This window comes from Xenopus laevis, chromosome 5L (genome assembly GCF_017654675.1).
Source record: "Xenopus laevis strain J_2021 chromosome 5L, Xenopus_laevis_v10.1, whole genome shotgun sequence".
In the NCBI taxonomy this organism is placed as follows: Eukaryota; Metazoa; Chordata; class Amphibia; order Anura; family Pipidae; genus Xenopus; species Xenopus laevis.
The window spans coordinates 157491033-157516252 of record NC_054379.1 but is presented as its reverse complement, the minus strand read 5'-3'; the positions used below and the strand labels follow the sequence as shown (position 1 = coordinate 157516252).

General features: G+C 41.0%; 1 protein-coding gene and 1 pseudogene across 2 annotated transcripts in view; one reads left to right on the top strand and one right to left on the bottom strand.

The window, feature by feature from the left end:
• Nucleotides 1–25220, bottom strand: part of eva1a.L (eva-1 homolog A L homeolog) — a 207474-nt gene that overhangs the window by 140355 nt on the left and 41899 nt on the right. The window contains exon 2 of one of the 2 annotated variants that reach the window (XM_018264056.2): nt 3433–3647. In XM_018264056.2, coding sequence (XP_018119545.1) covers nt 3433–3647 — 215 coding nt within the window. The remainder of the gene's footprint in view (nt 1–3432; nt 3648–25220) is intronic. The other variant, XM_041563581.1, reaches the window with a different exon arrangement.
• On the top strand, nt 23551–24831 carry LOC121393850 (annotated as a pseudogene).

The window sequence follows — 25220 nt, the reverse complement described above, 5'->3', positions numbered from 1 at the left end:
GGATAGTGGATCCCATACCTGTAATAGTAAACATCCTTTGATGTGTTGCTTTTATTTACTACAAATGCTGAACACTCTAAGGGTAAGGTCACACTGGGCGTTTCGGGGAGATTTAGTCGCCTGGCGACTAATCGCCTTGTCTTTGAGGCGACCAATCTCCCCGAACGCCTTCCCTCACTCTGCGCTGGCTAAAATGAAAAAAGCCAGCACTAATCACATGCGGCGATCTCAATATTTTCTGCTACAAATTTGGGTCAAATCCACTCGGGTTTTTTACGCTTATTTATTATTACATTTTTTTTGCTGGAAAAAAAACAGCAAAAATTTTCACATTTTTCTGGATTTTTCATCCAATTTTCAGGATTTTTTTAAATTTTTCACCCAAAAACTCAGATTTTTTCCCGAAAACTTTGGGGTATTGCACGATACCCAACGCACATCAAAAAATCATTGAGACTTCTCCTATTGACTTATATGCAACCTTGACAGTTCTGAGATGCCAGATTTTATGATTTTGACTTTTCCATCCTCGGGGTTTAATAAATTCCGAAAAATTTGTGATTTTTTTAAAAGTCCGATTTTATTTTCGTGATTTTTGCATTCAGAGTTTAAAAATATTTAGAAACTGGAAATAAAAAGATGTAAAACAAAAAAAGTTCTTTTGTTGGCACTGGATCAAGTGCATTTGCCTACCTACCTGCCTTTGTTTGCAGACTATCAACACCAGTGTTCTGGCTTCACTTCTGTCTATAAAAGACAAACTCAAACGCAATGAAATCTGTCAACACAGAAGTAGGATGGAAACCACAGCAAATAGCCCTTGAGTTCCAGTGTACTAAGCATGGCTGACAGCCTGCATGCCACGGCAAATCCTAACATTTCATCAGGTTGAATTGCTGCCTATTCAGACTTCTTTCCACCTGTCACTTAAACAAGGAATGGCTGGATGGTTGACCTTTCCTTCTCTGACAGAGGCTACCTGAATCTATTTTCTTGCTGTGACCAGTCTCTGAGTTCATATGAAATGGTTATTAAGACTGAAGCATAGTGACAGTATTTGGTGTCACTGAGAAGCATCTCAAAGGAAACATTTTTATATGGACAAAAAATAAATCGTTGCTTGTTTGACAATTTTTTTTTGTCTTCATCTTATTGGAAGGGATGCACCGAATCCAGGATTTGGCCAGGATTCGGCCAGGATTCGGTCTTTTTCAGCAGGATTCAGATTCGGCCAAATCCTTCTGCCCGACCGAACCAAATCCGAATCCTAATTGGGGTGGGCAGGGAAATCGCGTGACTTTTTGTCACAAAACAAGGAAGTAAAAAATGTTTTCCCCTTCTCCATTTGCATTTGCAAATTAGGGTTCAGATTCGGTTCGGTATTCGGCCGAATCTTTTGCAAAGGATTCGGGGGTTCGGCCGAATCCAAAATAGTGGATTCGGTGCATCCCTACATATTGGTCCTTTAAATTGTCCCATACGTCTCTGGGGAGAGGTTATAATCGAATAAAAAAAATGTGCTGTTAGGAAAAACACAAAAATATATGAATTAATTCTGTTATATAAGGATGATAAAGATCCAGGATTGGTTTAAGCCTTAAAGGGGTCGTTCAGCTTTGAGTTCAATTTTATTATGATGTAGAGAGTGATATTACAAGACAATTTGCAGCAGGTTTTAATTTTTTATCATTTGTTTAGGGTTGCCACCTGGTATTTTACTGGCCTAGCCGGTAAAAATGATGGTTGATCCCAATGTTATGAATAGGGAAAAAAGATAAATATATCGGAAGGCCGGTATTTTTTTTTTCAGAAAAGGTTGCAACCTTGTTTGTGTTCTTTGAGTTATTTAGTTTTTTAATTCAGCAGCTCTCCAGTTTGCATCTGTTTCTCTTCATTCTGTCTTCATGCAGCAGTTGGGTGTCAGATAATCATTGACAGTTAGATCCAATATATCTTATAAGGGGGCTCTTTTAGCCTAGAAGATGTATTAGAGCTCACTCTATTAAACTCACCAGACATCATGTCTCTCTACATGCAGGATTTGTGCCAAAGTCAGTTATTTTGTTAGATTTTGTTTGTACTGGAATCAGTTATTTGAGTGAGCTCTAATACATCTGCTAGGAAAGGAAGCCCCTCGATAAGATAAATATAAAGATCCAGGATTGGTTTAAGCCTTAAAAGGGGTCGTTCAGCATTGAGTTAAATTTTAGTATGCTGTAGAGAGTGATATTCCAAATAATTTGCAGTTGGTTTTAATTTTTTATCATTTGTGTTCTTTGAGTTATTTCATTTTTTATTCAGGAGCTCTCCAGTTTTCAGTTTCAGCAATCTGGTTACTATGGTCCAAATTACCCTAGTAACCATGCACTGATTTGAATAAGAGACTGGAATATGAATAGGAGAGGACTGAATAGAAAGATGAGTAATAAAAAGTAGCAATAACAATACATGTGTAGAACATTTGTTTTTAGATGGGGTCAATGACCCCTATTTCAAAGCTGGAAAGAGGCAGACGAAGAAGGCAAATAATTAAAAACCTATAAAAAAAATAATGAATACCAATTGAAAAGTTGCTTAGAACTGGCCAACAGTTAATTTGGTGAACCACACCTCTTCAGTCTAAATGGTAACAGGAAATAGGGTCTCGAAATGTCCAGGAGTAGATCATTATTATCCTCACAACATGGGGTTGGTTGACGTTGTTCTGGAATTAAGGGTGGACTCTATGCAAATAAAACTTCATTTATCCATAGAGAAATGTAAACACTCTTAACCCCCTATACAAAGTACCTTTATTACTAGCAACCAATCAGCAGATATTTACAGGTCAGCTGTTTGAAAGGAAATATCAGACTTGCTGTTATGGGTTATGTTTGTTCTTTTAATTATAGTAACTAGTGATGTGAGGGCAGACCTGATACCCGCGGGACTCGCGGGTCGGGCAGGTTCAAGTCGACCTCGCACTGCTCCTCGCGGGTGGCGGCGGGTTGAGCTCTTCTCCAGCTCTCCCCGCCCGTCACCTTTAAATGCCGGGCATCCGACTTCCGGGTTCCTAGTATCGTGTCTGCTCATCCCGCCCCTTTTGTGATGTCATTGTGACGTCATCTGCGGGTGGGTCTATAAAAGGACCCCGGAAGCGCGGTTGCGGGCGGGCGCGGGCTGCAGCAGGGTCGGGGGCGGGTCAGGAAAACCCTGACCCGCACATCACTAATAGTAACAGACTAGATGATCTTACAACCCGTGAGACCAGCAATGCAATTGATTCCTTTATATTCAAGGACCAGTTATTTCTATCATGTAATATGACCCCTATTGTGTGTCAGGATAAGCAAAGCAAATATCTTATTGGTTGCTATGGGTTACTAGACCCAGACACAAGTTAAATATCTAACAGCCAGCAATAAATGTAAATAGTAGAAGTAGTGCGCATACCTGAAGTGAGGCATCAGAAGAGCAGGACACGTCCTCCTTAAAAAACATTTCAAATGAGCGTGGGTATTGTATCGGGCACATCTGATGGCTGGGCAGCTTTCGGCCATAAAATGATGACTGGACGCTGATAGTGGTCCTGTGAGGGCATCTAAGTGAAACATATTCTCCGTCACATGCACGCAGTGTATAATTCTTTAATATCCTAGAAATGTAACCTGTCGTAATAAAAAGAAAGGGGGGAAACTACTCGTATCTTCACAATCATAGTGCTCCAAAAAAACCAAAACATTTGTTCCTTAGCAGCAGCTCATCATTTCATTGGCTAGAAACTCAAAAGCATCTTTTAAGGGGGTTATTTATTAAAGTCCAAATGCCGGAAACTTGAAAAATGACTAGGAAATACAAATTTTTAGGGGAAACAAAAAAAAAATGGAAAAATCCGAATCCAAAAATCCGCCGTCTCATACCTACCGAGGTTGTTTATAAGTCAATGGGAGAGGTCTCTATTCTATTTAGAAGTTTCTGTTGTCTGTGCTGGAATTAGCCCAAAATTTGAGTATTTAGGACTTTTCTGGCAAAAATCACGAAAATTCTGCCTTTTGAGGGAAAAAGCCATGAAAAAATCGCACAATTCGGATTTTCCCTCGATTTGTTTGTGTTTGTCCCCGATCTGATTATATCATGATTTTAGAATAATAAATAAGGTCCAATCGTGGATTCTAGTTTGGTCCGACTTTTTTAATTAAAATATTCTGAAAAATTCAGACTTTGATAAACAAGGCCCCCGACTTAAATATTTAGAATACAGTTACTGTTATCTTTCAGCAATTCGGATTCCTTAAAGGAGAATTCAACCCTAAAGTTAAAAAACCCTACCCCCCTACCCTACATAGACCCCCCTCCCTTCTCCCCACTGAAGGGGCAAATGCCCCTAACGTTTTACTTACCCCTCGGTACAGATTCAGGGATCAGAATTCACGGGCGCCATCTTTATCCGCTACGGCATGAGACAGGCACTTCGGCAATTTTCGTGCGCATTTGTCACTAAACAGAAAATTGCTCCAACTGCTTATGCCTGCCGCGCTGGTCCCATTCCGAAGATTTCCGAAGAGAAGAAGATGGCGCCCGCAAACTCCGAGTTAACTTTTCCTTTAAAGGAACAGTTCAGTGTAAAAATAAAAACTGGAACAAATAGGAAAGGACACAAACAGAAAGATGAGTAGTAAAAAGTAGCAATAACAATACATTTGTAGCCTTACAGAGCATTTTTTTTTTTTTAGATGGGGTCAGCGACCCCCATTTAAAAGCTAGAAAGAGTCTGAAGAATATAGGAAAATAATTCAAAAACTATAAAAAACGAAAAAATGAAGACCATTTGAAAAGTCATTCTATAACATAAACCTAAAAGTTAACTGAAAGGTGAACCACCCCTTTAAATGTGCATAGACCAAGATACTGTACAGAAAATGTACTAAGTTTACTAAAAACCCAAATTTATCTCATATTTTATTAAAAAAAACCATGCCCAATTTTAGCTTATTTATTAATTAACATTCTGTAATCGGATCGCAGAAAAACTTGATAAAATCGAGCAAAAACCCGAATCCCTCGAATTTTTCGGGCCTTTTCACTAATTGCTTGAATTGTTCAGGCCTATTTCCCGAATCACTTGATTTTTCTGAGTTTTTGGATGAAAAAGTCAGATTTTCAGGCTAAACCCATGCAGATCCCAATAACTTCAAATTGAAATAGGTGCTTCTCCCATTGATTTATACAGGACCCAACAAGTCTGAGATGGTGGATATTCGGATTCTGGCTTTTGTAGCATCAGGGTATAATAAATCTCGAAACATTTCAGGTTTTTTTCCTCTAAAAATTTGACTTTTCCAGTGAAAAAAACTCAGAGAGAGAGAGTCATTCCCAACAGTAGCGATCCTAGAGGGGGGAGGGCCCTGGTGTGTGACGCGCAGCTGGGCCCCGCCCCCCTCCTTATGGCCGCATTTGTATGTGGCGCACAGACTGCCGGGGGGCCCTGAGGGGGTGTGGGCCCTGGCCCGCTCGCACCCCCTGCTCCCCCGGTAGTTCCGCCACTGATTCCCAACACTTGGGGGCAGAGTTACTAAAGAGTGAAGTGGCTAACGCTAGCGACTTTTCTCCAGCTTTGCCACCTGCAGGGATATCGCCAATTCACTAACAGGCGCCAATTCGCTAGTGAACGGGACTGTCACTAGCATTCATTCGCACTCTATAGCCAGGCGACTTTTCGCTCTGGCGAAAGATCGTTACTCCGCAAATTCAGTAAAGTGCTCAATCTTATGTCATTTACATCATATCCTGTGAGCCGGAAATGCATTAAAGTTCCACAAACGTTGGTGACTTTTCCTTTTTTGAAGCAGGATTGGCTGCAAAAGTCCTGACTCAAACTTTTTTTGGGTAACCGTTTTCTCCAGACATTTCATTACACATGGAACATTCATTTTACAGTGGGCTCATGTGTAGGGCATTATATTAACTCTCTTGTCTTTATTAAGGTTCCCTGGACATGTATTTGAAAAAGTGGTAACTTCAAGCATTTGCACCAACATTTATAATAAAGACGTCCATACAACTTTAAATTACCTGCTGTATGCACATTGACCTAATCGCAAGATCACTAGTGAATTTTCCATAGGCACAAATGAACACTAGCGCATCTTCGCTATGAAATGCTCGCACAGCCGAAGTAACGCTAGTGAAAAGTCGCCAGTGTTCAACGACTGGGACGAAACTTCGCAATTTAGTGAATTAGCGTATTCGTAGTGCGTTTGCGCCTGGCGAAGTGGTGCGATGGGTGCGAATCGGACGCTGGTTGAAAATTCGCATGTTAGTGAATCTGCCCCAAAGAATCCTCCCACCTAAAGCCTTTTTCAGCAACAGCTTGAATGTTTATGTGCCGGCTCACTCACAATACAGCCGGAGCAACATTTCATCGGATTGTGAACAAAGCAAAAGACAAAGGGCAAATCCACGGCTATTAAAGGCCGACAGACACATGGATATATTAGAAATAAATGAGTGCGGCGTGCAGGTAATTCCACTAACACATTGATCAAATGATTCTCTGCAGAGAAACTCTCAGGTGAGCACAAAGGATGGATACCTGCACAAAGGATGGATACCTGCTTTGATACCTGTTCTGATTCCCACACAAAGGGAGAGAGTTTCTGAGGTTACACCGCTATCCATTTGGTGTCACAGCTCATTGCCTGCCATTGTTCTCTTTCCCACAAGTAATTCAATCCAGCGTCTGGCAGTGTTATTGCCTTCTCACTTGTAAAGCAGCTGGGACAGTGGGACACACAGGGACAGAGTCACAGACACAATGATTTGAGCACTAATTGTTACTAATGCCTCACACCAACCTTTATTTCACACTGACCATATGGAAGAATTTCTGCCCCTAAAGAAGTGGTAATGGCAGATACAACAGAGAATTTAAAGTAATTTTCCCCAAAATAGGAAATAATTAAAAAAGTTAGTTATATGGGACTAAGGGATCAGTTATCCAGAAACCTGTTATCCAGAAACCTGTTATCCAGAGAGCTCCAAATTACAGGAAGGCTGTCTCCCACAGACTCCATTTTAAAGAAATAATAATACATTTTTTAAAATGTATTTAATTTTCTCTATAATACTAAAAGAGTAGCTTGATCCCAACTAAGATAAATTAATCCTTAGGGGTTTATTTCTCAAAGGTCGAATTTTAGAGTTTTAAATACCTCGAATGAACTCACAACTCAAATTGTTTCTAATTAAAAAAAAAACTTGAATGGGAAAAACTCAAATCAGCGAGTTCAGGGTTAACAACCCAAAAACTCGACTCGATAAAGGTTTTCAGACAAAACCCTTAAAAAAATAACTCGATCGTGAAGGCGATTAACATCTTCCAATGGTACAAGGGACCTCTGCCATTGACTTCTACATGACTCCGACAGGTTTTAGATGATGCGTTTTCGGATTCAAGCTATTTCCTTGAAAAATATCCGGGTTTTTTACCCGAAAATTTGAAAAATCGAACTCGAAAACTTGTAAAACACAACTTGAACCTTAATAAATCTAGCCCTTAATTTAAATTACAGAAAGACCCCTTATCTGGAATATCGCAGGTCCTGAGCATTCTATAAAACAGGTCCCATACCTATAAATATATGTGTCAGTTTACAGCAAAGGGAACTGATATTTTTCCCTACCCATGTGAAAACAGAATAACATTTATCTATTAGATTAACCAGGACCGCCGTCAGAAATCGTAGGGCCCCGTACGACAACATTTCCTGGGCCCCTTGGGCTGCTCCCACCGCAAGCCCCACCTACAGGTCTGCCCTCCCTACCACACAGTAAAAAAACAAAAAAATATTGGTGGTTAGGGTTCCCACATGTTAATAAAAAATAAAAAGATATTGGTGGTCAGGGCCCCCCATAAAAAAAACATTTGTGGCCAGGGCCCCCCCACATTATAAGAAAATTGGTGGCCAGGGCCCCTTAAAGGGGACCCGTCACCCAAAAAAATTATTCAAAATCCTATTTTATCACATTAGTCAAGCAAAATGAACTTTAATTACACTATATAAATTATTTGAATCTTGTTTCCTTCAGTCTGGGAATTCATAATTATGACAAGCAGAGAGGAGCCATTTTGTGCACACTGTTATTAAGACAAGCCTTGTATCATCTCAGAATCTTGTTTGTGCACCAAAATAGGGGACCCGATGTCCATCCCCATGCCCTGGCTACACAATTAAATAGTAAAGAGAACGGGAGAATGCGGGGAGAGCAGTGACATGTAGGAAGTGCTGAATGGAAAGTGAAAGTAATTGTCTGCCCCGCCTCTATGCCACTGGCATAGAGGAGTGGCAGACAATATTTGATTGACAGCTGAGATTTTTAAATGAGCTTACAACAGCTATGAATGCTTTAATAAAAAATAGAAATTGGATTTCATGTTTAGTTTGAAAAGGACTTTTATTATACAGATTTTTGTGTCTGGGTGACAGGTCCACTTTAAAGGACAAGGAAAGTCTAAAATAGAATAAGGCTAGAAATGCTGTATTTTGTATACTAAATATAAGCATGAACTTACTGCACCACAAGCCTAATCAAACAAATTATTTATACTTTCAAAGTTGGCCACAGGGGGCTGTCATCTTGTAACTTTGTTATACATCTTAACCTGACCCTGACCCTACACATGCTCAGTGTGGTCTGGGCTGCTTAGGGATCATCATAAACAAAGCTGCTTGAGTTCTGCATGGCTGGGAAGTAAGTCAGGGGCTCCCCCTGCTGTTCATAAGTATGATTGTTTCCCTGCTCAGCAGTTAGGGACCGTCTGACAATTCCTATCCACAGCAGTAAATGAAGGGAGAATTTCACTGCATACAGTCAGGTTTCTTATAAAAACGGTACACATTTTTTAATTAAAGTATATTGGAGATAGGTTTCTTTTTCATTAAAGAAAGTAAAAATTGGATTTTACTTTTTTGCCTTTCCTTGTCCTTTAAACGTCCATCAAGTACGGCTAATCAAGTAAGTGTGGTGTGGCCGGTGCCCCCCTTACCCTCGAGGCCCCCTACAACTCTCCCCCTTGTCCCCCCCTGATGGCTGCCCTGAGATTAAACATTAGGATATTGGAGACCTTTTCATTGGCTCCAACCTAAAAATCGGGGCAACACAGATCAAAGAACTGGAAATGTATCTTCTACAACACTGTCACTATGGTTCTAATCCTAATTGACCGTCACATTAGCGCATAGAATGATGTAGACAATTGGCAACTAGTTTTGATTTCTTCGCCAGCTACCAGGAAATATATTAAAACTGAACCTGCCAAAGAATATCGTCGTCAACATTATATTAAGGGGCAGATTTATCAAGGGTCGAAGTAAAAATTCGAAGTAAAAAACATTCGAATTTCAAGCTATTTTTGTGTACTTCGACTGGGGAATAGTCAAAGTTCGAATCAAATTTGAAAAAAATTCTAATATCTGAATGTACTGTCTCTTTAAAACCATTCGCTATCTAAAACCTGCCGAATTGCTGTTTTAGCCTATGGGGGACCTCCTAGAACCTATTTGGAGTCAATTTGTGGACTTTGAAAAAGCAAAGGTTTTTTTTGAAAATACTTTGAATTCGATCGAATATGATCTTACTTTGATTCGAATGATCAAATACAGCCGATTCACCCGCAGAAAAAAACGTAAATTTTCTAAATAAATTTGTCTTTTTTTATTTGAATTTCGAAGTTATGAGAGTTTAAAAAAAACTTCCATTAATTCAAAATTCTACCCTTGATAAATCTGACCCTAAAAGTTTAACTTTTTTTTTATATTGTAATGTAATAATTCATTATATTAAAACTTTAAGATTGTGAAGCGCATTGCCAGTCCACGAAAAGTCAAACTACTAGATTTTGTTCAGGTACTTGCTTCCCAAGCCCCTCCTTTATTTTGAAGGCACATTCGTATACAAGTATGAGATCCATTATCTGGAAACCTGTTATCCAGAAAGCTCCGAATTTCACCGCCGGATGAAAACGCTGCGTTTTCATCCGACAGTCGAATAAATGTAGTTCTTACCTGCGATTTCTCCTTCACTTCCTGTATCTTCAGAACATCCAACACGTCGCATGCGTTTTGTCGCATAGCAACGTGTCGGCTCGAGTTCTACCCGATCTCTCATAGACTCCATTTTATCCAAATAAACCAAATGTTTGAGAATTATTTAATTTTTCTGTATAATAATAAAACAGTAGCTTGAGCTTGATCACAACTAAGATATAATTAATCCTTATTGGAGGCAAAACCAGCCTATTGGGTTTAATGTATAAATGATTTTCAAAAAGACTTAAAGAGGTTGTACACCTTTAAATCAACTTTTAGTATGATGTAGAGAGTGATATTCTGAGACAATTTGCAATTGGTTTTCATTTTTGTATTATTTGGGGTTTTTGAGTTATTTAGCTTTTTATTCAGCAGCTCTCTAGTTTGCAGTTTCAGTAATCTGGTTGCTAGGGTCCAAATGACCCTAGCAACCATGCATTGATTTGAATAAGAGACTGGAATATGAATAGGAGAGGCCTGAATAGAAAGATGTAAGCAATAACAATACATGTGTAGAGCATTTGTTTTTAGATGGGGTCAGTGACCCCCATTTCAAAGCTGGAAAGAGTCAGACGAAGAAGGCAAATAATTAAAAACCTATAAAAAAAATAATGCATCGATTTGAATAAGAGACTGGAATATGAATAGGAGAGGCCTGAATAGAAAGAAGAGTAATAAAAAGTAGCAATAACAATACGTTTGCAGCTTTATAGAGCATTTGTTTTTAGATGGGGTCAGTGAGCCCCGTTTGAAAGCTGGAAAAAGTCAGAAGAAGAAGGCGAATAATTAAAAAACTATAAAAAAGCAAAAATCAAGACCAATTGAAAAGTTGCTTTGAATTGGCCATTCTATAACATACTTAAACCTTAAAAGTGTTTGTTTTATTGCTCCTTTATTGTTGGAATGTAATAAAGGGAAATACCAAAAAAAAAAAATTGTTAATCTTGGCATTTCTTTCAACTCTTCAAATGTCAGTCCGATGTTCTTACTGAACAGAGTAAGGCTCATGTAGGCAGGAATTTTATTTTCCAGAAGGAATCAGTGACCCAGCCAACGTTATAAAGACATAATCCTGTTATCTCAAGAAAACAACAGGGATCCTTTGAAACCTATCTATCAAATTTGGAGGAGAGCGTGTTTTAAGGGTTAGTTTACACGAGGAGATTCAGGGAGATTTTGTCGCCTGGCGACTAATCGCCGCGTCTTCTGAGCGACAATCTCCCCAAACTGCCTCAGAGTGTTTTCCCATAGGCTATAAAGAAAAGTCGCCTGTGCTAAAGCACACGCGGCGATGCGTTTTCCATAGTCGCCCGAAGTTGACCGAATCTCCTCGTGTGAACTAACCTTAAAGCAGGTTCCTGTTGCACCTATAATTGAGATGTGATGTAGTACATGAGAGTTTGTGTGTGTCATTTCAGCTGCTGTTGTTTCAGGGATAATAAAGGCAGTCAGTAAACATCCATTCCCAAATTCCACCCACACTGGTGTTCAAGCTCAGCCCATTAATTACCCTCCCATGGGTGTGAGGGCCACCATTTGGGAACAACTGCTTTAAAGGGTTATCCCAGTTTCTGACATCGGAGAAAGAATTAAAAGAGTAAGGGGATAGAAATATAGGACAAAAGAATTGCATATACACACTTCAGCAGAATACATGCAATAGTTATTATTAGGAAACAATAGGGGGAGGGCCCTGTTCACAAAAGCTTACAATCCAATATTACTATTAGATATAACCAAAATATATTTATGTTCATACTATGCAAGTACATAATATGTAAAATATAAACTAAAGGGCACCCGTATTTCATCCATTATTAAAGGTAAACTATGCCCAGCAGAATGAATGCTTCATTAATAATAAAGGGGAACTCCACAAAAAAGTAATTTGAGCTTTTTGAAAAGTAAATATAATTTCAATCAACTTTGCAATACATATAATTTAAAAAATATGCTGACTTTTCATGATTCTTAATGATTTCTGACAGTTCCCTAAGCTAGAGTCCAGTAGCGGGCCAGGTACTCGCGGGTTACCCACAAAAAAGCGGGCACCCTGCGGAACGAGGGGAGGATTTTCAGGTGCGGGTATAGATGCGGGTCTGCGGATCGCGGGTCTCATCGAAATTTCTTATTTTATGTAATATTGTCTATATTTTACTCCTTTTAAAGTTTTACAAAACTTGTTTTGATGACATCACTTCCGGTTTGCAGCACCAACACTTCCTGTTTGATGGTGGTCGGCGGGTTGCAGATAAGGCAGTTGCGGGTCCGGGTCGGGTAGCGGATTAAAGTGGGTAGATATGCGGGTTGCGGTTCAGGTCGCAGGCTACAGGTTGGGGTCAGGTCTGGGTCTTAGAAATTGATTCCACACAGGACTCTACACTAAGCCTAGCCCCCTGCTCTCCTGCTGGTCTGTCTGACTACTTTGCTGAGCTGTCTGACTACTGTTACTTTGTATCAACAGCCATCTGTCCTCAGCCTTCATCCTCCAAACCCCACAATTCCCTGCACACGTGATTTCAATAAGGAAAGGAACATCCCAGTGCAATGCATTGTGGGTTATGTAGTTCCTGCATGCTGGCTGTAAGCTGTGGAGAAGTTGTTACAATTTGTAACATCAGTGTTTAGTCCCTCCTTCCCTGCCAGGATTTCAAATGATGGAGAAAGAGAAGAACCTTTAAACAGCTGGATTTCAGCATAGAAATACTTTTTGAAGAAACAGGTAAATGTGATAGTAGGGGTTTCTGTGTTATGTGTACCTCTTTATCTAATTTTGGTTTAGAAGTCAGAGTTCCCCTTTAAGTAATCATATTAAGTGGCCCATTAAAGACTCTTACCTAATTGGAATATAGATATCAGTAAATATTCCCCTTTTACCTTGATCCACCATTTTATGATATTCTCTGTGCTGCCTCAGAGATCACCTGACCAGAAATACTACAGCTCTAACTAAAACAGGAAGAGGCGTGGGAGTAAAACACAGAACTTTTTCCACTAATTGGCTCATGTGATCTAACAAGTATGTGTGCCCCTAGTTTGTTTGTGTGCACGTGAGTTATATGGTCCCGAGAGGGGGGGTTGGCCCATAGTATTTAAAGGGGTTGTTCACCTTTGAGATAACTTTTAGTATGATGTAGAGAGGGATATTCTGAGACAATTTGCAATTGGTTTTCATTTTTTATTATTTGTGCTTTTGAGTTATTTAGCTTTTTATTCAGCAGCTCTCCAGTTTGTAATTTCAGCAGTCTGGTTGCTAGGGTCCAAATTACCCTAGCAACCATGCATTGATTTGAATAAGAGACTGGAATATGAATAGGAGAGGGACTGAATAGAAAGATGAGTAATAAAAAGTAGCAACAACAATACATTTGTAGCCTTACAGAGCATTTGTTTTTTAGATGGAAAGCTGGAAAAAGTCAGGCAATAAAGTCAAATAATTAAAAAAATATAAGCAATAAATAATGAAGATCAATTGAAAAGTTGCTTAGAATTAGCCATTCTATAACATACTAAAAGTTAACTTAAAGGTGAACCATCCCTTTAGAAAAGGAAATTTTTCCATTAAAGATTATCCAATAACACATACTACTAAAAAAGTATATTTCTATGAAAATGGTTTATTTCAATGAATCAGGGTTTTGCATATGAGCTGTTTTATGCAATATATTGTTATAGAGAGCTACATTGTTCGGGATATAGTTTTCCTATAATGATTTCATCAATACACTGATGGGTACATAAAAGGGGTCATACATAGATACATGTATGGGATTCGTTATCTGGAAATCCGTTATCCAAATCTTAATTACGGAAAGGCCGTCTCCCATAGACTCCACTTTATCCAAATTTTTAAAAATGATTTCCTTTTTCTGTGTAATAATAAAACAGTAGCTTGTACTTGATCCCAACTAAGATATAATTGATCCTTATTGGAAGCAAAACCTACAAGTGCAGTGAGCAAAGTGCAATTTCCAATGTAATTGCCATGGTTTTTTTTCCCAACAATGCAGTGCTTATCCCCAGAATTTCAACGTTACTGCAGTCCCAAAGGGGTGATGCTCTTGATGCAATGGCGCCAGTGGCGGGTCAAGTGGGCCAGGCGCCCTAGGCAACCCGGCCCACTAAATCTCCCCCCACCGTTGGCACATGCGCAGACGAGTGCAAGCGCTGAGGACGCGTAGCACGCAACCAGCAAAGAAGCTCGAGTGCGCATGCGTGGAGGAAGCGCAAGTGCGCATGCGTGTAATAGCGCATAATCGCATTCCATAGGAACTGCTGCCACAGCTCTGGAAAGAACGGTCTGAACTAGAGAAAGGCGTCAGAAGAGGTACGTGCCTGGCGCCCCTCTACCTTTGCGCCCTAGGCACGTGCCTCTTCTGCCTACCCCTAGTTCCGGCCCTGAATGCCGCTGCACCTACCGCAACTGCACACAATTTGCAAAAATTAGTGCAACTGCATGTGTTCTTTGCCACAAATTGGGCAGAATTGTGCCAAATAAGTCTACCTTTCCGGGTTTTCCAGATGTTCAATGTGCAAGTGATTTGGAATGCTTGGGAGCTGGGGTTTTCTGGATAAGTTATCTAGGGAATAGGTGAGGGTAAAGGTGGCCATAGACATTCCAATTACGATCTTTCCTGGAAAAGATGTTTCCAGGAAAGATTGTTTGTTTCAATACACACGTGTAGAGCTGAATCATCATTTATAGGGCCCTTACTCACGGGTGTTTGAAGGTGCGCTCCCCTGCGTTCCGGTTTTATGCGTTCTGCCGTAGGGGATCGCAGGAGTAGACGCGCTGAATTCTTTTCAATGCGGTTGTACTCACACAGACGCATGTAAGCGCCGAAAGCAGGTAAAATGCAACATGCTGCGTGCCAACCTGCGTTCGGCGCTTAAATGCGTCTGTGTGAGTACAGCCGCATTGAAAAGAATTCAGCGCGTCTACTGCTGCGCTCCCCTGCAGCTGAACGCATAAAACCGGAACGCAGGTGAGTGCACCTTCAAACACCCGTGAGTAAGGGCCCTATAAATGATAATTCAGCTCTACACGTGTGTATTGAAACAAACTATCTTTCCTGGAAACATCTTTTCCAGGAAAGATTGTAATTGGAACGTCTATGGCCACCTTTACCCTCACCTATTCCCTAGATAACTTATCCAGAAAACCCCAGCATTGAAAAGAATTCAGCGCATCTACTCCTGTGCTCCCCTGCAGCTGAACGCATAAAACCAGAAGCAGGGGAGCACAGCTTCAAATGCCTGTGAGTAAGGGCCCTTACAGGGAGAAACAATAGAATTCTACCTGTATCTGAAAATTCAGCACAAACAATCGCGGATGCCTTTCTGGCCAGCCCGATCAACAAGCCAACCAGTATCCAAGTCTTCTGCTGATATGGGTCGGCTCGTCTCCCACCATACACTCACTGAATATTGTACGAAAATGTGTTTCATACAAATGCAATATTATCGTTGCGTCTATGGTCACCTTAAAGAGGCCTCTTGAATACAAATTCTGCAGTAAAAGGCCACCAGCAGTGAGTCAGCTGTGAAAGCTGTAAGTAATAAAGATCAGCACTATTATTGGCCTTAAAAGCACCGTCACTTAAGAAGATACATTTGCCCATTACCCAGTGAAACCAAAGACTGACATAAAGGGATTGCAAGTGAGTCTTGTATGTCACAGTGATGACGGGACATGCTGTTTAAAGGATCTCAGCCATTGAGGAATGTTCTTACCTGCCACCAGCCATTGTCTCCTTCCAGATGCCGGGACATTTCCCACTCACACTGACAACAGATATTCTTCTTACTGACAACAAGATCTCCCTGAAGGCTGCCGGGTCAACAGGTTTAGCTCTGAGCCCATGGTTCACTGTAACTTTCTAATTAATAGTGATCACTGACAGCCTGCGGTGTGAAATACCCAACCATTGTATTCGCTTGCAACTGCCAGCTGTGTCCATTTCACAACACATTATAATAACAGGGAAGGGCTTTGTTTCATCTATGTGATTTTACATGTTACTGATCAGCTACATCTCAGAGGACTCTATACATTCATTTCCCTGGGTGTTTGTTTAATGGAACATTTTGCCTGGTCATGTGCTTTCAGAAAGCACTTTAGGATGGAACTGCTTTCTGGCAGGCTGTTGTTTCTCCTAATCAATGTAATTGAATGTGTGGCAGTGGGACCTGGATTTTTACTATTGAGTGTTGTTCTTAGATCTACCAGGGAGATGATATTTGGTTACCTTCCCATTGTTCTGCTGATGGGCTGCTAGGGGGAAAGGAGGAGAGTAACATCACTCCAATTTGTATTGCAGCAGTAAAGAGTGACTGAAGTTTATCAGAGCACAAGTCACATGACTGGGGGCAGCTGAAAAACTGACAATATGTCTAGCCCAATGTCACATTTCAAAATTAAATATAAAAATGTTTTTGAGAAACGGATTTCAGTGCAGAATTCTGCTAGAGCAGCACAATTAACTGATGCGTTTGGAAAAAAAACTGTTTTCCCATGACAGAATCCCTTTAAAGTGTGTGACCATTCTGTTATAGTTACAACTGGAATGAGTATACAGGTATGGGACCTGTTATCCTCAATGCTCGGGACCTAGGGTTTTTCTGGATAGAGTAAATTTCCATAATTTGGATCTTCATACCTTAAGTCTACTAGAAAATCATGTAAACATTAAAAAAAAAAACAATAGGCCGGTTTTTCCTCCAATAAGGATTAATTATATCTTAATTGGGATCAAGTACAAGGTACGGTTTAATTATTACACAGAAAAAGGAAATCATTTTTAAACTTTGATTATATGGATAAAATGGAGTCTTTGGCAGAAGACCTTCCTGTAATTCGGAGCTTTCTAGTTAATGGGTTTCTGGATAATGGATCTCATACCTTTATAAACAAAGATTGTTTCAAGGTTAGGAAATAGAAAAAATCGTGATTTATACAAGATTCCTGAAGACCTAATGTTTTATATTTTGCTTCCCTGCTTTAATATATACACGCAGAGACTTTAACAGCTAATGTAGTTTGATCCACAAAGGGAAAAACATTAATCTCGCCCATCCCACTGTGTTTAAACAAACAGCCTAATTTTTGATTTTCCCAAGTCAACTGAAATGCCTGAAAAGTGTTTACAAGACAAGAGGCAGCTTGTTATAACCTGTCTGCTAGAAGCTGTCAGACAGTATAAAGTCCTATTTCTAGTAAATTATATGAAACCAGCACAAAATACAAAGCTGTGGTTAGACACAGAACATTATGACATCATACTCGACATACTACAAACACCATGGTACTGTCATAATTCTCCTTAATAAACTATGCATGAAAATCTGAGCCATGAGAAGATGTTTTCAATAAAAAATAGAACCCAACTTTCCCTAATATATTGTAGAAGTAATAAATGCCAGAGAGGGACATCTCAATGCTTTAGTGGTTGGCATTGCTGCCTTGCTGTCACGGTCGGCACCCAACACCAGTACAAACACCAGGCACCCTGGTCTCGGCTCGTGCTTCACCAGTAGTGTGACCGCCTTTGGGCCTCGGGAGGAGTCCTCGGCTACTTGGATGCCACCTGGACTTAAACGAGAGGTGCAAGATGAGGGTTCTGGATAGGCAGAGGGGCACGACAGTAAAGCAAAGTCTTTGAACAGAAGATCGCAGTACAAGGCGTATAGGCAAAGGAGTAGTCAGATCAGGCCGGGTCGAGGCAGGCAGAGAATAATTGTTATCAGACAGGCAAGGGTCAAACCAGCGAGTCAATCAGAGGGTTTATCAGAGGCGGTAGTCAGTAATCAGGCAAGAGTCAGAATCCAGAAATCAGAATAGTCGAATAGCCAGGCAGGGGTCAAAAACAGGAATCAAACAGGTTCAGAATATAGCAAAAGCTCAAAGCACCAGGAACAAAATCCTATCACGGGCAAAGTCCCACAGCCCTAATGGGCTTTAAATAGTGTTTGAATTGCGCGCCCTAAGACGCCGGCGCCTGCGGCCTACAGGAAGCCGCTCGTCGAGGCGGGCGTCCCCGCCGAGGGGGCGACAGGCGTCCCTGTCGTCCCCCCCCCTAGACCACCAGGTAAGTTCATTACACTTGCAGTGCTGAGGTCCTTAGTAAGATTCCTTGGTAAGTGGTGCTTTATAAGGGCAGAGACACATGCTCAGATTTGGGGAGATTAGTTGCCCAGTGACAAATCTTCGGGCGACTAATCTCCCCGAACTGCCTCCCGTCGGCTAGAATGTAAATTGGCGGCGGCATGGCAATCAGAGCTCTTCATAGTTACATAGTTACATAGTTAAATTGGGTTGAAAAAAGACAAAGTCCATCAAGTTCAACCCCTCCAAATGAAAACCCAGCATCCATTCGTTTTCCAAAGTTGACTCACAAGGAAACTTCGAGCGACTTTGGTAAACAAAGCACTCTGAGTACCATCCTGGCGGCGATTTACATTCCAGCCAGGGGGAGGCAGTTTGGGGAGATTAGTCGCCCCGAAGAAGAGGAGATTTATCACCGGGTGACTAAGTCTTCCCGAATCTGAGCGTGTCTCTGCCCTAAGACATATACAGTATAGATCTATCCTTAATAAAGATCCTAACCAGGACCGAAACGTTGGACACAAATGGTATGTGAATCAATATTTTTTTACTTATTTAGAGTGTGCTGATCCAACCTGCAAATATATTGTTTCATGCTCTTCAGCTTTATTTATAACACAGAGTAAGTGCAGATCACAAGCAGCATCAATATCTATAAGTGCACTAAAAAGATACATTCCTTCTGCACTGGGGTACCCTTAGCATAATGATGGTTATGGTGCGGTTCATTTTCCGAAGTCGCCCGAAGTTGCCTCACGAGGAAACTTCCGGCGACTTCAGAAAACAAAGCCATCCCACCGGCGATTTAGATTCTAGCAGGCGGGAGGTAGTTCGGGGAGATTAGTCAACCCGAATAAGAGGCGATTTATCGCCGGGCGCCTAAATCACCCCGAATCTGAGCGTGTGTCTCTGCCTTAAAGGAAGGCAGCAACCATGATATTAGTTGCTATGACATGGAATGAAGACTCGCTGCTATAGACTGCACTGCCATGTTTTTGGGTCTGTTTAGTATATCTCCTTAAAATACCCACATATGTCTTTGCAATATCTCAAGGGTTGACATGAGTGATGGACCTCGGAAGCTTCAGCTGTAGAAGCAGAGAAAAAACACAGAGATGCACCGGACATAATTGCTCTTCTGACACTTCTTCCAGCAAATATGTTTAATTAGTAGTGATGGGCGAATTTGCGCCGTTTCGCTTCGGCGAAAAATTCGCGAAACGGCGCCGGCGTCTCGTTTTTGACGCCGGCGCCCGTTTTTTACGCTAATTTTCGCGGGCGTTTCGCGAATTTATTCGCTGGCGGCGAAACGCGCAAATTCGCCGCGAATTCGCGCCTGGCGAATAAATTCGCCCATCACTATTAATTAGGAGGCACAAACTATTTTCTTTCATGCCTGGACAAAACCGGCAGATGGAGAAGATAATATATTATCAGGCCCTTTTCATGTAGAGAACATTGTATGTCCATATGCTGGCTATGTCAACAGAAACTCTCCTATCTGACTTATTTCATTGCTGAGTCAATATGTCTCTCTTGCTCGACTTGTTATCGCACCTGTAAATGTCCAGAAATGTTCACGCTAGAATGCAATGGCTGCAAGCAGGGCAACATGGAAGAACATCAATGCTTTTAGGCAAGTGAATATTTTATAAGTAGTCATAAAAGGATACCAACTGTAATTAAAATACTGTACATACAAAATAAAATAAATACAAATTCTATAGAATTCATTTATAACAAGTCTTTAGCTGGTCATATATAGTACAGTCCTTCAGAGGATCGTTATCCACAAAAAAGAGGACCTGTGGGTTGGACTTCTGATGCAGATTGGCGGGTCACATGTCTTATCTATATCAAGTTTTACTCCTTTACACATTTAAAAAAAAAAATCTGCCCCCGCCCACATCTGATGTCACTTCCGGTTTACAACACTTCCTGTTTAATGGTGGTCAGCGGGTCATGGATTGGGTCGCAGGTTGGGTAAAAAAAATGCAGGTTGTGGGTCTGGATTTCAGAAATTGATTCAGCACAGGAATCTAATACAAAGGTCAATATTGCCTGCAAAGTGGGCCCTTCTTGACCAAGTCAGCAGCTTAGTGGATTGTGTACAGGATCAAAACAAGGGCTTCATAACGGAGCACTGCATAAGCTCATAGACGATGTCCTTTCCTGACGGACTTGCATCAGCCCCTAAAATGATCTGAATATTGGCTTGGGAACTAAATGTTTGGATTAGCCTGATATGGCCTGCCGCTTTCGTGGCCAAATAGGGCAAAGAGCTATTTGCAAATATTCTTATTGATAGCTTTTGCATTATGTGATTATGTCATGTGCATTCAGGGATTTCATGACCATTAAACATGAGGCATTTGCTTTGCTAAGTACAGAAACAGGAAATGTTCTTCAATTAGCATCGGCAGCAGGGAGACCATGCGAATATCAGAAGAGGGTGTTACGGATTAGAGAGTGATTTCTAAATGCTCTGTTGGTACATGTCTTACACCTATTTATTTTACATTTGAAGGAAGTGTTTCACACTTTCCCTACAAAGCCCTAAGGCAATATGCTTAGTGTGTAGTCGCTTTCTAAGAAATATCTTCAGTTGTGTAGAACAGAGCAGCCACTAAGGTTAGGGCTAGGAAATAAAGGGCCAAAATTCCCTTCACTGTAAAAGATAAGCCAGTGACCCTCAACCAGTGACTTGTGAGCAAAATGTTACTCGCCAACGGCTTGGCTGTTGCTCCCAATGACCTCAAAGCAGGTGATTATTTTTGAATTCCAGGAGGCAAGTTTTAGCATAAAAAACAGGTGTACTGCCAAACAGACTCTCCTGTAGGTTGACAATCCACATGGAGGTTACCAAAAAGGCAATCACAGCCCTTATTTGGCACCCACAGGGATTTTTTTATGTTTGTTTTGCTCCCCAAATCTTTTTTACATTTGAATGTATCTCACGGGGGACCCCTGGTGCTTTGTAAACACGTGTAGTAATAATGACAATAATAATAACTCACATCTATATTTATAGGTGTCAACTGATTTGGTAAATTAATTTTAGGTGAAATATTCCAGGAAAAACAATAAAAGGTGCAATTTTGGGGGTTCTTTATATGGAAAGTGAAAACCCCCCATCGCTTTGTGCTGTCTACTTTTTAACAATGTTTAAAGGGATACTGTCATGGGGAAAAAAAAAATTTCAAAATAAATCAGTTAATAGTGCTGCTCCAGCAGAATTCTGCACTGAAATCCATTTCTCAAAAGAGCAAACAGATTTTTTTATATTCAATTTTGAAATCTGACATGGGGCTAGACATTTTGTCAATTTCCCAGCTGCCCCATTGTGGTGGACTGGTCAGTCTATTCTGTTTGCTATCATTTAAAAAGTCTATTTTACTGCCATACTGCATGCATGTCTGATATATTTCCTTGCATAAGCTATTTTGCAAAACATATTTCCTGCTCAGATGTCTCTATAACCCAGATATCTCGCTAGGCCGTAACCAAGAGGAACCTCTTCATAGAAACAGGCTTGTGCTAAGGAGGTCACATACGTTTGTGGTTATGCCACTCTGCACCTGTTTCCTGAAGACGACTGCTGAATTAAACCGCATAAGAGACTTTACACCTTATTGCTTTCCATTTGAAGATATATAACCTAAACTTTCGTAGTTTGTAATTTTCCATTTGAAGCTATATAGCTTAACCGCAAGTTAGGGGGGTGTCAAACCTCCGCTTTGCCTTTATAACCTTTTGTACTTTGCAATAAAGCCAGAGTGAGAAACATTTGCATACTGAACAGTCGTGTCAGTGTCATTTTCTTTCTGCCAGCCGGTTGGATTTACTTATCATATAATTTGGAAGGGTCAGATACTCTTAGGACATACTTCTGTCCTTAACATTTTTGGCGCCCAACGTGGGGCACCAGGTTCTGGCTGACCACTAGCCGATGCCACGGACGACGGACGCCCAGTAGAGGAAAGGACGGAGACTGATCACCTCCGGGACACAGGTAAGACCTATGTTATTAGTTTCTTGCCTGTGTCATACCTATACCTACTGCTGAGGGTGTTTGTTGTCAATATCGACTTTTGGTAGCCAGCAAAGACAGGTAACATCTTGCCTGGTGCCATTTACCCGACCTGTATAAGAGTATCTGTGCCCGGTTTATGTTTTGTTGTCCATTGACTCCCTACTGGTGGATGGGGACATAGGTAATCGAAAGGGGATCTGGTAACAGGGAACAACTAATAGTCGTGGAATTGGTACCGTCCGGCAGCACTCCGGCCGTGCCAGTCGGCCCCTAATGTGACTCCCCATCGGCGACACTGACCGTTTGAGCCGGTAGTGGTCGGCCGATCCCGAGGAGTGGCGGTATCAGTTTCAGCGCACCGGCCGTGTCAGTCGGCTCCTAGTGTGTCTCTCCATCGGCAACATTGTTCAGTAGTTGACCGATCCCGAGGAGCGTATTGGTAATATCTCCCAGACGTGGGAATAAGGTTCCCTGTTGACCTGGTTTGCAGACAGTCAAGATATCCACCAGTATCGAGGTTAACAGTGTCTTTTGTGTGTTGAATATCTGTAATTGTTATATACACAGGAGGTCCCATGTCATGTCCTAATTGTGTGTGTGGTTTACTGTTTACAATTACCAAATTAGGGTGGAGGTTGTTCAAAATCACACCAGGGGGGTATCCTGCTGCCGTGTTAGGTTTAGGACCAATCCTCCCAGGTTTTACGGGCTTTATAGTATATCGCCTCAACGTCCATTTCCCTGTGAGTCCGTACGATCTGGGACATAGACTGATTGATATAAGAAACAGAGTACTCTCCACCGGACAAAACCCTGTGGTGTGTGACAGTCATTCAGCAGCTGGTTTAGACTGGTGTGAAGCTGAAGAAATAGACAGGATTAGTTTTTTTTTTTTTTTTTTTTTTGGTCCTACATTTAGGTATACCCATTCCTCTTTCTCCTTTATAGGAGACCTCATGTCCTGCCCAGACTGCGTGTGTGGTCTTGTGTTTATCATACCTGAGGCAGGTTATCGTTTAAGTAGTGTTCAGACGAAGGGTTATCAAAAGCAATTAGGCATATATCCCACCAGAGATCTTTATGTTGTGTCAATGTCCATGTCAATGTCAGGAGCTCATTTATGTCATGTTTGTTTTACTTGTATGTATCAATTTAATCATGGAAAGCTGCTAGCAGAAGGGTTAAGTTAGCAACATAGAGAATAGTGAGAAGAGACAATTCATCTTTCAGTGCTGAAAACAGCAGCGCTGCTACAAAGAGTTCTCAGCCCCGCAGCCTAGCTCTACCCCGCCCGTACAGTACAAACTAGAGAAAAGGGGGGTGAGGCGGGGACACACATACACAGCACCAAATCTTAGAAGGATTTTTCAAGACATTTCACAACCCCGTACTAATCCACTATACAACCTGACACAAGCTGATGTTCCAGACCCATTATGAATATAAATCTACCTCCGTTTTCTCTGTTTATTTTGCTGGTGCTGCATGCACAGCTGTCAAAGAGCTACCCAAAAGTAGTTATTGCATCTCGAAATGGTGGACCTTACCTTCTTTGCCAACATGTACCTCCAGTGGATTCTAAGTTTAATCTAACCTTGATGAAAGGCAATACGAAACAAGAAGTGTGTATGGTGTACAGTGATGGGAAAAGTACTGCCTTTTATACCTGGAATGACAACCCTACATGTAACTGGGCTGCATCCAATAATAGTATTTCCTTCACTCTCTCCAATTTTGATGTCAAGCACACCGATAATTACACTTGTGTGATTTTGATTTTTTTTTCCCCCTCCAGTTCAAAATTTTATTATAAATGAGACGTATGTTTACATCCACGATTTACAGCAGTGCGCTGTAATGCAAGTATTTAATATTTGGATATTGACTGGTCTTGCTGTATTTCTATTTCTGTGCTGCATTTTAACATTCTGTCTTTGGATACAAAAAAGGCATCAGAGGAAAACTTTAACTCAAGACAATATTCAGAATAATGAATGCAACAGTGAATATATGCCAATGGCATCTGTCAATCCAGCTAAACGCCCAATTATTCCAAGACTATGAGTTGCACATAATGACAAGCAACGGTATATTATAATGCTGAAAACCGTAATAGGTATATTAAAGCAACCCCTTTCATTTCACATCACCTGTTATTGTTCAGAGTAAATATATTGTGTGGTTTAAGAGTGTGGTTTGCTCTGGATTCTCATCTATCGCAGCCAAATATGTACACTCAATGTACCCATTTCAGATATTGCAGATAGATTACATATTCTCTTGATAAAACTAAAGTTGTAAATGACACATCCTATGAATCTGGTGTGGAATTCTGTGAGCAAATTAAATACTGGGCACAGAATAGGTTGGCTGATCAGGCTATAAGCATTCAGGACATCAAATCCAAATCTCTCCATACTTCTGCCAATTCCTGAGGGGGAAATACAGTAGGATATGGACGATGACAACGAAAACATAAGGATTGGGAAAGGAGCGCATGATGCACATGACTGTTTTGAACTTATGCAACAAGAAACGGCCCATCTTCCCACAGTTTAGTGCATCCCCATTGGATAACCCAGATATAACCATGTTTGTGGATGGACCCAGATTTGCAGATGATACTGGAAAAAATTTTGATGATTGGATATGCAGTCACCACCACGGATAAGGTATTTCAGACAGGAGCCTTCCCCACCATCCTGTCCTCACAAGAAGCGGAGCTAAAAGCTCTTACAATAGCATGCAAAATTGCTAAGGAAAACGTGTCAACATTCACACAGACTCCCGATATGCCCAAGGAGTGGCATTAGACTTTGGCGTTATTTGGAAGACACGAGGATACTTAACAGCAACGGGAGCACCTATCAAGCATGGCAAGTCTGTTGCTGAATTTATGGATGCACTAGCCTTTCCAAAACAAGTTGCCACTTGACTCCCCAGAAGCACGTGGGTAGCGGGAAGACTCAGGAATGTTGTGGCCAGACAGCAGGCCTAGTCTCTGTTCAGTGTCAGA